We start from the raw sequence: 12,018 nt of genomic DNA, 5'->3' as shown, positions 1-12,018 counted from the left end.
CTGGGTTATGTATAGAGGATATCAGGAAAAATATGGATAATATTAAGGTAACTTTAAACTCCAGGCCCAGATGGAATACACCCAAGGGTGTTAAGGGAATTTAGCACTGTTATAGACAAACCTCTACTCTTAATTTTTCAAGATTCCTTATCCTAAAGCGTGGTACCCCAGGATTGGCATAAAGCTGATGTAGTGCCACTCTTCAAAAAGGAAAGCAGGGATGATCCAGGAAGCTATAGACCAGTTAGTCTGACATCAATAGTGGGGCAGATATTTGAAGGGATTATAAGGGATTATATTGATGAGCACATTCGTGTAAACAAGATTGAGTTCAAATCAGCATGGTTTTATGAGAAATAGATCATGTCAAACTAATCTAATTAGTTTCTATGAGGAAGTAAGTAAAAATATTGATAAAGTGGAATCAGTTGATGTGATATACTTAGATTTTGCAAAGGCATTTGATACAGTGCTACATGAGAGATAAATGCACAAAGTTAAGAGACTGGCAATAGCTGTAAATGTTAGCTTATGGATAAATAACTGGATAAAAGATAGGGAGCAACGAGTAGTAGTGAATGGATCATACTCAGATTGAACAAAGGTGATAAGTGGAGTCCCCCAGGGATCAGTACTGGGCTCTGTTCTTTTTAATATTTTTATAAATGACTTGGAGCAAGGATTAAATAGCAACATCTCTATTTTTGCAGATGATACTAAATTAAGTAAGGTCTTTAGGTCAGAGCAGGATGAACTTTCGTTACAAAGGGATCTGCAAAAATTAGATGTATGGGCAGGTAAATGGAAAATGAGATTTAATATAGGAAAATGCAAGGTTCTACATTTTGGAAGTAAAAATAAGCAGGCAATGTATTATTTAAATGGGACAAGACTTAGCCAAACAGAGGAGGAAAGGGATTTGGGATTAGTAATAGATAACAAGCTAAAGATGGGTGCACAATGCAGGGCAGATGCTACAAATGCTAATAAGATACTAGCATGTATTAAAAGAGGCATTGATTCAAGGCAATGTGGAAAGCATAATTATGTCACAATATAAATTCCTGGTAAGACCTCACCTTGAGTATGGAGTGCAGTTCTGGGGACCGATCGCAAAAAAAGATATTGCAGAACTAGAAAAAGTTCAGAGAAGGGTCACAAAGCTAATAAGGGGAATGGGGAATTTAAGCTATGAGGAGAGGCTAGCCAAACTGGGTCTGTTTTCTTTAGAAAAAAGGCGCTTGAGAGGTGACATGATTACTTTATATAAATATATTCAAGGCCCATATACAGATATGGCAGAAGCTCTGTTTATTCCAAGAAAATTGTTTGTGACAAGAGGTCACAATTTAAGGTTGGAGGAAAGGAGATTTAATCTCCTACAACGAAAACGTTTTTTTCACTGTAAGAGCAATAAAATTGTGGAACTCCTTACCAAAGGAGGTAGTGAATGCTTATACCATAGATGCATTTAAAAATTGTTTGGATACATTTCTGTCTAGAAACAAAATTCATGGATATGATAGCTAGTATTAAATGGGTCACCTTTTAGTGGGATTATTTCATCTTGGTCAATGGACTTCGGTCTTTTTTCAACCTCATCTATGTTACTTAGTACCTCCCAGTTTAGCACTGTTGATGAGGTAGTCTGGATACCCACTGAAAGGGGCTGGGTAAACAAAAGAGCAGACACTTCCCACCTCCCCACTCATCTGCATATGAAAAGGCAGATAAAATAAACAGGAGCCTGCATGAGTCTGTAAACGTGTGTATACTTCTGACACTGTGGGGCTTGGTTAGGAGTCTGAAAATCAGCACAACGTTCTTAAAAAAATAAGCAAAACTATACATTTTTATAAAAACACTACCAGATGGGCTATATAAATGGATCTATGCAAAGAAAAATCTAGTGTACAATGTCCCTTTAAAAATGACCTTTCTATCCCTTTATAAATGTAAATATATGAGAATGTTTCTTTAGTAAACGTGCAAGCAAGATCAAAAAGAATCCGTGCCAAATAATTCTGTTTGTTTAAGTTTTTGTATGTTCTGTAAAATGACAAATATTCCATTTTTATTTTCACTTATAAAAAGTCTTCTGTTTTGCATTTATTCAGTGAAAGTTCTTATTTGCCCCCCTTTTTATTTTCCGTAGACATTTACCTGTAGCAGTAACAACAACTCCACTGTGGCAAGTGTAAAGCGTTTGGAAGATACTGCTGCTCGGTTTACAAATGCGAATTTCCAGGAAGTTTCTGTGCATCCATCAAGTGTAAAAGATGGTCTGGAAGCCCGGAATTTAGAGGCTAAAGCAAAGAAGACCATAAGTCACAATTCCATTCAGCGTGGAAGAAAGTCTGGCAGTGGTAGGAGTTGTGCAGGGAACACAGCATCAACAAGTCCTTTTCAGCAAGGTAAACACCAACCCAACCACATTTAATTTAATTACGGTAAAATTGTTTGTTCATTGAAGCATAAAACTGGTTGCACAGTTTTGAATTTGGTATAAAGTCAGGGCATAAAGGCAAGTTTTTAAAGCTGCTCTAGAGCAATCAGGTGTTCAAACATGTCTTCTGTGCAATAATGCTGATTTATAGCTTGTCCTATAAATTGTTTTATTGTTCATGTTGCTGAAGACTAAGCTACATTTAGCTTGCAACTGGGAGGAAGCACATCTACTGCAAGATATAAATATATATTAACCATTTACAAATGCTGAAACTAGCACATAAAAGACCATTGAGTTGTCTGTACACATAGACGGCTCTACTCGGTGGTGTGATGCACTTATTAAGTGTATTATTTATTGAGAATATTATAGCAAAATAGGTATAGAAATAACATACAAATACATTGAAGTTAAACAAATTTCCATTTTTTGGGAATGTTTTATTCCCTTTTTCAGAACATTAATAGGACAGTGAAGTCAAAATTAAATTTTCATGATACTGATAGATCATACATTTTAACCAACTTTCCAATGTACTTCTATAATCAAATTTGCTTTGTTCTCTTAATATGCTTTATTGAAAAGCATACCTTAGTAGGCTCAGGAGCCGCAATACACTACTGGGACCTAGCTGAACACATGACTAGGCATATATGTGGAGCCACCAATCACCAGCTGGCTCAACAAAGGATGCTACGAGAAGAAGCAAATTTCATAATAGAAGTCAGTTGGAAAGTTGTTTAAATATGCAATGCTCTTTCCAAATCATTATAGTTTAGTTCAATTTTGACATTACTGACCCTACCTACTAGCTGATAAGCAGAACTCTGCCTTAGTTGTGGACAGTAACATACCTTACAAGAAAGAGTACAGGAACATGTACATTTTAAAATGCCCTCTTTTAGTTGCAAAATAAAAAGTTCAGTGTCCCTTCAAGGAATATAGAGTATGAATATATGAAAAATGACATTTCTTCTAAAGATGTGGTGAGTCCAGGGGTTCATCTTAATTATTGTTGGGAATACCACTCCTCGCCAAGAGCACCACACTAAAAACTGTTAAATATCACTTCCCTACCTATAAACCCCAGTCATCCTCTTTGCCTCTATGTGCATGGAGGATGTGATGTTTTAGTGAGTAATTAAATTATATTTTCTAAGAAGACTTCAATCAATGCTGCAGGGTATAACCTAGCCCAAGTTTAGTCTTTGCGGTCGAGCTGTGGTGGTTTTAAAGCGGTGGAGAACTTGCAAAGTGGTGCTTGCTCCTTTTCTCTACCTATGCTGCCCCTGACTCAGGTATCGAAGTTGGTTATTTGGCTATCTATGTTTTCCTAGTCGCTGTGAGTAGAATGTGTCCTCTCATATTACGAGCTGTCGTCATGTCAGACAGCAAAGCAGGTAAGTGCGGGTCTTCCTTGTGGGAGAGGGGCATTTAGGAGTTTCTGCTTGAAATAATGTAAGGGATGGATAGCTTGCTCATAGGATGGGTGTTGTTGCTATGACATGCTCGCAGACACAGGTTGGGAGAGACGTGTGGGACTTAAGGAGGCCTCGGGGCTCATTTTTGGGTGCTTCACGGTTTGTTAGTTTTTAGACTGTTTTCTTTCAGATTACGGGCAGCTTTTTAACCACGCCCACCTCCTTGACGATACCACGGGAGTGTTTTCTCGCCTTTTGACGTTTGTAACGTCATCGAGCCTGCGTGTCCCTGCTCTGTTTAATTTTCTTTTGCTGCGTAGTGAGGAGTGCTTAGAGGAGCACAAGGAAAACGTTGCAGGGTTGATCCGCTTCACGTGGTGGTAAGGGCACCTCAGTATACTGAGTTGAGGAGGGAGGTAATATCTGAGGAGTTTATTAAAGATAATAGTACTTTGAGACTTAGTTCTTTTATTTCTTGTTAAAGGGACAGTATACACTCATTTTCATATAACTGCACGTAATAGACACTACTATAAAGAATAAGATGCACAGATACTGATATTAAAATCCAGTATAAAACTGTTTAAAAAATTACTTAGAAGCTCTGTTTGCCTCTGTTGAAAAGGTAGCTGGAAAGCCCACTGCAAATGGGAAATAAGACACTCCCCCTCCCCCTTCTTTTGCATATGAAAAGACCCTTTACATAAACAGGAGCAAGCTGGAGAAGGTAGCTGACGGTATTCACATAAAACTTTGGGGCTTGGTTACGAGTCTGAAAATCAGAGCAATGTTATTTAAAAATAAGCAAAACTATACATTTAAAAAAACAAAAAACTTTATGGGCTATATAAATAGATCTTCTACAAAACATTTATGCAAAAAAAAATGAGTGTATAATGGCCCTTTAATTCACTTTGAACATTAACGCTAGAGGATTTGAATAGAGGATATAATCAGTTATGTCTGATATAGAGTCCACTCAATTCAATCCCTGTTTCTTTCATGTAATTGGCAAGAGTCCATGAGCTAGTGACGTATGGGATATACATTCCTACCAGGAGGGGCAAAGTTTCCCAAACCTCAAAATGCCTATAAATATACCTCTCACCACACCCAAACTTTGCCTCCCATGGAGGTGGTGAAGTAAGTTTGTGCTAGATTTCTACGTTGATATGCTCTTCGCAGCAGGCTGAAGCCCGGTTTTCCGCTCAGAGTGCAGTGAATGTCAGAGGGATGTGAAGAGAGTATTGCCTATTTGAATACCATGGTCTTCCTCTAGGGGATCTATTTCATAGGTTCTCTGTTATCGGTCGTAGAGATTTCTTCTCCTACCTCCCTTTTCAGATCGACGATATACTCTTATATACCATTACCTCTACTGATTCTCGTTTCAGTACTGGTTTGGCTATCTACTATATGTAGATGAGTGTCTTAGGGTAAGTAAGTCTTATTTTATTTATGACACTCTAAGCTATGGTTGGGCACTTTATATGTAAAGTTCTAAATATATGTTTTAAACTTATATTTGCCATGATTCAGGATAATCAGTTTTCCTTCTTTCAGACTGTTTCATTTTTTGGAAAAATGCGTATGAATTAAATATTTTTTCTTACCTTAAAATTTTCAATTGACTTTTTTCTTCTAAATTGCGGACTGTTAGGCTCTCGGGTGCAGAAAATGCTTCAATTTATTGCGTCATTTTTGGCGCAAGACTTTTTTGGCGCGAAAATATCAGCATTTCCGGCGTCATAGTTGACACCGGAAGTTTTCACGTAGTTGCGTCATTTTGACGCATGTTTGTTGCAGAAGTTTTTCCAGTTCCTGATGCTATTTCAGAAGTAATTTCTAGGGAATGGAATAGTTTGGGTACTTCTTTTACTCCAAGTTTAAGAAATTGTACCCTTTGCCATCTGATAGATTAGAGTTTTGGGAAAAAATCCCCAAAGTTGATGGGGCTATCTCTACTCTTGCTAAACGTACTACTATTCCTACGGCAGATAGTACTTCTTTTAAGGATCCATTAGATAGGAAGCTTGAATCCTTTCTAAGGAAGGCTTATTTATGTTCAGGTAATCTTCTTAGACCTGCTATTTCTTTGGCTAATGTTGCTGCAGCTTCCACCTTCTGGTTGGATGCTTTAGCGCAACAAGTGTCAGACCATAATGCTTATAGCATTGTTAAACTTCTTCAACATGCTAATAACTTTGTTTGTGATGCCAATTTTGATATCATTAGGATTGATGTCAGGTATATGTCTTTAGCTATTTTAGCTAGAAGAGCTTTATGGCTTAAATCTTGGAATGCAGATATGACTTCTAAGTCAACGTTGCTTTCTCTTTCTTTCCAAGGTAATAAATTATTTGGTCCTCAGTTGGATTCAATCATTTCAACTGTTACTGTGGGGGAAGGGAGCTTTTTTGCCTCAGGACAACAAATCTATAGGTAAATATAGGGCTGCTAATCATTTTCGTTCTTTTCGTCAGAATAAGGAACAGAAGCCTGACCCTTCCCCTAAAGGAATAGTTTCCGTTTGGAAATCTTCTCCAGTCTGGAATAAATCCAAGCCTTTTAGAAAGTCAAAACCAGCTCCCAAATTCGCATGAAGGTGCGGCCCTCATTACAGCACAGCTGGTAGGGGGCAGGTTACGATTTTTTCAAAGATGTTTGGATCAATTCCATTCAAAATCTTTGAGAAGATTTTTCCTCTCACGCATTCCAGTAAACCCAGTAAAGGCTCAGGCGTTTCTGAAATGTGTTTCAGACCTGGAGTCGGCTGGGGTAATTGTGCCAGTTCCAGATCTGGAACAGGGTCTGGGGTTTTACTCCAATCTATTCATTATACCAAAAAAAGAGAATTCTTTCAGACCAGTTCTGGATCTAAAATTATTGAATCGTTATGTAAGGATACCAACATTCAAAATGGTGACTATAAGGACTATTCTGCCTTTTGTTCAGCAAGGGCATTATATGTCTACAATAGACTTACAGGATGCATATCTTCATATTCCAATTCATCCAGACCACTATCAGTTCCTGAGATTCTAGACAAGCATTACCAGTTTGTTGCTCTTCCTTTTGGCCTAGCAACAGCTCCAAGGATCTTTTCGAAGGTTCTTGGTGCCCTACTCTCTGTAATCAGAGATCAGGGTATTGCGGTATTTCCTTATTTGGACGATATCTTGGTACTTGCTCAGTCTTTACATTCTGCAGAATCTCATATGAATCAACTTGTGTTGTTTCTTCAAAGACATGGTTGGAGGATCAATTTACCAAAGAGTTCCTTGATTCCTCAAACAAGGGTAACCTTTTTGGGTTTCCAAATAGATTCAGTGTCCATGACTTTGTCTCTAACAGAAAAGAGACGTCTGAAATTGGTTTCAGCTTGTCGAAACCTTCAGTCTCAATCATTCCCTTCGGTAGCTTTGTTCATGGAAATTCTAGGTCTCATGACTGCTGCATCGGACGCGATCCCTTTTGCTCGTTTTCACATGATACCTCTCCAACTTTGTATGCTGAACCAATGGTGCAGGGATTATACAAAGATATCACAATTAATATTCTTAAATCCCAATGTTCGATCTTCTCTGACTTGGTGGTTGGATCACCATCGTTTAATTCAAGGGGCCTCTTTTGTTCGTCCAACCTGGACTGTGATCTCAACAGATGCAAGTTTTTCTGGTTGGGGAGCTGTATGGGGATCTCTGACAGCGCAGGGGGTTTAGGAATCTCAGGAGGCGAGATTACCAATCAACGATTTTCAGAGCTCTTCAGTTCTGGCCTCTTCTGAAGAGAGAATTGTTTATTTGTTTTCAGACAGACAATGTCACAACCGTGGCGTATGTCAATCATTAAGGTGGGACTCACAGTCCTCAGGCTATGAAAGAAGTATCTCGGATACTGGTATGGGCGGAATCCAGCTCCTGTCTAATCTCTGCGGTTCACATCCCAGGTATAGACAATTGGGAAGCGGATTATCTCAGTCGCCAGACATTACATCCGGGCGAATGGTCTCTTCACCCAGAGGTATTTCTTCAGATTGTTCAAATCTGGGGACTTCCAGAAATAGATCTGATGGCTTCTCGTCTAAACAAGAAACTTCCCAAGTATCTGTCCAGATCCAGGGTTCCTCAGGCGGAAGCGGTGGACGCGTTGTCACTTCCTTGGAATTATCAACCTGCTTATATCTTTCCGCCTCTAGTTCTTCTTCCAAAAGTGATTTCCAAAATCCTAAAGGAGCGTTCGTTTGTACTACTGGTGGCTCCAGCATGGCCACACAGGTTTTGGTATGCGGATCTCGTTCGGATGGCCAGTTGCCAACCTTGGACACTTCCGTTAAGGCCAGACCTTCTATCTCAAGGCCCATTTTTCCATCAGGATCTCAAATCATTAAATTTGAATATATGGAGATTGAACGCTTAATACTTAGTCATAGAGGTTTCTCTGACTCAGTGATTAATACTATGTTACATGCTCGTAAATCTGTGTCTAGAAAGATTTATTACCGAGTTTGGAAGACTTACATTTCTTGGTGTTCTTCTCATACATTCTCTTGGCATTCTTTTACAATTCCTAGAATTTTACAGTTTCTTCAGGATGGTTTGGATAAGGGTTTGTCTGCAAGTTCCTTGAAAGGACAAATCTCTGCTCTTTCTGTTCTTTTTCACAGAAAGATTGCTAATCATCCTGATATTCATTGTTTTTTACAGGCTTTAGTTCGTATCAAGCCTGTCATTAAGTCAATCTCTCCTCCTTGGAGTCTTAATTTGGTTCTGAGTGCTTTACAGACTCCTCCGTTTGAACCTATGCATTCTCTGGATATTAAACTACTTTCTTGGAAAGTTTTGTTCCTTTTGGCCATCTCTTCTGCTAGAAGAGTTTCTGAGTTATCTGCTCTTTCTTGTGAATCTCCTTTTCTGATTTTTCATCAGGATAAGGCAGTGTTGCGGACTTCTTTTACATTTTTACCTAAAGTTGTGAATTCTAACAACATCAGTAGAGAAATTATTGTCCCTTCATTGTGTCCTAATCCTAAGAATTCTCTGAAGAGATCTTTACATTCTTTGGATGTAGTAAGAGCTTTGAAATATTATGTTGAAGCTACTAAAGATTTCAGAAAGACTTCTAGTCTATTTGTTATCTTTTAGGGTTCTAGGAAAGGTCAGAAGGCTTCTGCCATTTCTTTGGCGTCTTGGTTAAAGTCTTTGATTCATCATGCCTATGTGGAGTCGGGTAAATCCCCGCCTCAAAGGATTACGGCTCATTCTACTAGGTCAGTTTCTACTTCCTGGGCTTTTAGGAATGAAGCTTCTGTTGATCAGATTTGCAAAGCAGCAACTTGGTCTTCTTTGCATACTTTTACTAAATTCTACCGTTTTGATGTTTTTTCTTCAGAAGCAGTTTTTGGTAGAAAAGTACTTGACAGCTGTTTCAGTTTGATTCTTCTGCTTATAATTTCAGTTTTTTTCATTATAAGATTAAAACTTTTTGATTTGGGTTGTGGATTATTTTTTTCAGCGGAATTGGCTGTCTTTATTTTATCCCTCCCTCTCTAGTGACTCTTGCGTGGAAGTTCCACATCTTGGGTATCTGCTATCCCATACGTCACTAGCTCATGGACTCTTGCCAATTACATGAAAGAAAATTTATGTAAGAACTTACCTGATAAATTAATTTCTTTCATATTGGCAAGAGTCCATGAGGCCCACCCTTTTGTAGTGGTGGTTATGATTTTTTTGTATAAAGCACAATTATTCCAATTCCTTGTTGATGCTTTCGCTCCTTTCTTATCACCCCACTTCTTGGCTATTCGTTAAACTGAATTGTGGGTGTGGTGGGTGGTGTATTTATAGGCATTTTGAGGTTTGAGAAACTTTGCCCCTCCTGGTAGGAATGTATATCCCATACGTCACTAGCTCATGGACTCTTGCCAATATGAAAGAAATGAATTTATCAGGTAAGTTCTTACATAAATTAATTTTTATTGTGTTTAGACGCACAAATTGCAGCAACCATGCAGTTCTGTTCTGCCTGTGGTAAACATATATTGCAGGGTAAAGATACATTTTTTTAAAGTTGAGCTTTATGTCTGTCAGGAGGATGTTGTCCAGGTAATGCCAGGGCCTTCCCCTATTTCGTCCCAAGCCTCTATGGCAGCTAATACTGTGTCCTGCTGTTCCTCTTTAGATCCTAGTGGAGCGTTTTTAAAGGCAGAGATTGCTGCACAGGTATCCTCAGCGATATCTGCAGCCTTAGCCGAGTTTCCCAGATTTTCAGGGAAACGCAAGAGGAAATTTAAGGTTTCAGAGACTAGGGTATCTGTTACTAACTCTGACTCTCAGCTTCCTTTAAGATCATAGGATGAGGAGGATTCTCGCTCAGAGGGTGAAATTTCAGATTCAGACAGTGTAATGCCTTTCTCTGATAGTGAAGGATCTTCCTTCAGGTTTAAGCTGGAACACCTCCGTGTGCTACTAAAGGAGGTTTTAGCTACTTTGGACTAGGGCTGGGCGATATGGGCAAAAATTGTTTTTTCTTATAAATGACTAGAACACCTTCATTTTGCATTCTAAAGTTTATTTAACAATACAGAATCTTAATGTACATGTTTCTCAATGTCCAATACATTCTTGGAGCATAAAAATACAAACAACAAAATAGTTAAAATAACATTTGCTGCCTGTGATGTGATTAAATAGTAGCCAGTTCTTAGGTCTTATGACACACAACATTGTCATGTTTTCTTGGACAGTCATTCTAACAGTGGACAGTGGTATGATTAACAAATGAAGCAGTATAAGCCACATACACACAAAGCCACATACACACACACAATTATATATATATATATATACATACACACACACACACACACACACACACATATAATATACAATCACATACACAGTTGCACACAGATATATATATATATATATATATATATATATATATATATATATATATATATATATATATATATATATATATATATAAATAAAAAAACATTGTAGATGCAGTTAAGTTAACCCAGTAGCAGAGGGGACTGCAGTTTTAGCCTTTTTGGGAGCCGTGGGGTTAACTGCATCTGCTTTGTGTTTGAGCTGTTTCTCAGAGGAGCAGGAGATTGTGTGAGATGTTTACATACCCTAAGTTTCAGGCTACAGACGTCCCTAGGGGGAAATATAAGTGGCTTTCTCTCCTGTTCATTCCTGCATGTACTCTGCTTTTAGACTTCTAGATTGATCGGCTGCTTATGAGAACAGAAAGTGAAAGTAAAAACAGCCATTTTACAAATGTGTGCTAAAAGCAACCACTATATGGAGCTGGTTTGCAAGAAATCACAAACAAATCAATATTACAGCCACTTCTGAGGATTTTTTTATTTAGCAAAAAATCGCGAACTCTTGTGGTTTTAAAATCGCGGTGATTAATCGTGCAGCCCTTCTCTGGATGATTCTGAGACTCAGGCAGTAGTAACGCCTTAAAAAGTCCAGTAAACTTAAAGGGACACTAAACCCAAATTTTTTCATTCATAATTCAGATAGAGCATGCAATTTTAAGCCACTTTCTAATTTATTCCTATTATCACATTTTCTTCGTTCTCTTGCTATCTTTATTTTAAAAAGAAGACATCTAAGCTTTTTTTTTATTCAGAACTATGGACAGCACTTTTTTTTATTGGTGGATGAGTTTATCCACCAATCAGCAAGAACAACCCAGGTTGATCAGCAAAAATGGGCCGGCATCTAAACTTACTTTCTTGCATTTCAAATAAAGATACCAAGAGAATGAAGAAAATTTGATAATAGGAGTAAAATAGAAAGTTGCTTAAAATGTCATGCTCTATCTGAATCACGAAAGAAAAAATTTGGGTACAGTGTCCCTTTAATAGTTTCTTTCATGTTCCTTCCTCTTCGTAGGTTTTCCCGGTCCCAGATAGGGCTAAGGAAATCATAGCCTAAGAGGGGGAGAAACCAGGAGTGGTTTTTACACCTTCCCTGGTGTTTAAGAAAATGTTTCCAGTAGACTCATCTATTATGGAGTCTTGGTCTTCGGTGCCCAAGGTAGAGGCTGCCATTTCCACTCTGGCTAAGATGACTACTATGCCTATTGAGGACAGCTGTTCCTTCAAGGATCTGATGGATAAAAAGA

At 38.2% G+C, this 12,018-nt stretch overlaps 1 protein-coding gene across 1 annotated transcript in view; it reads left to right on the top strand.

Annotated features, from left to right (window-relative positions):
* Positions 1 to 12,018, top strand: part of MLLT10 (MLLT10 histone lysine methyltransferase DOT1L cofactor) — a gene marked incomplete in the record, with an annotated part of 665,806 nt that overhangs the window by 358,529 nt on the left and 295,259 nt on the right. The window contains 1 exon segment of the mRNA XM_053713959.1: positions 2,156 to 2,414. Coding sequence (XP_053569934.1) covers positions 2,156 to 2,414 — 259 coding nt within the window.

Source organism: Bombina bombina, chromosome 5 (assembly GCF_027579735.1).
Source record: "Bombina bombina isolate aBomBom1 chromosome 5, aBomBom1.pri, whole genome shotgun sequence".
NCBI lineage: Eukaryota > Metazoa > Chordata > Amphibia > Anura > Bombinatoridae > Bombina > Bombina bombina.
Note: the sequence above shows the minus strand (reverse complement) of the source record. Positions and strands in the feature narration are given on the sequence as shown.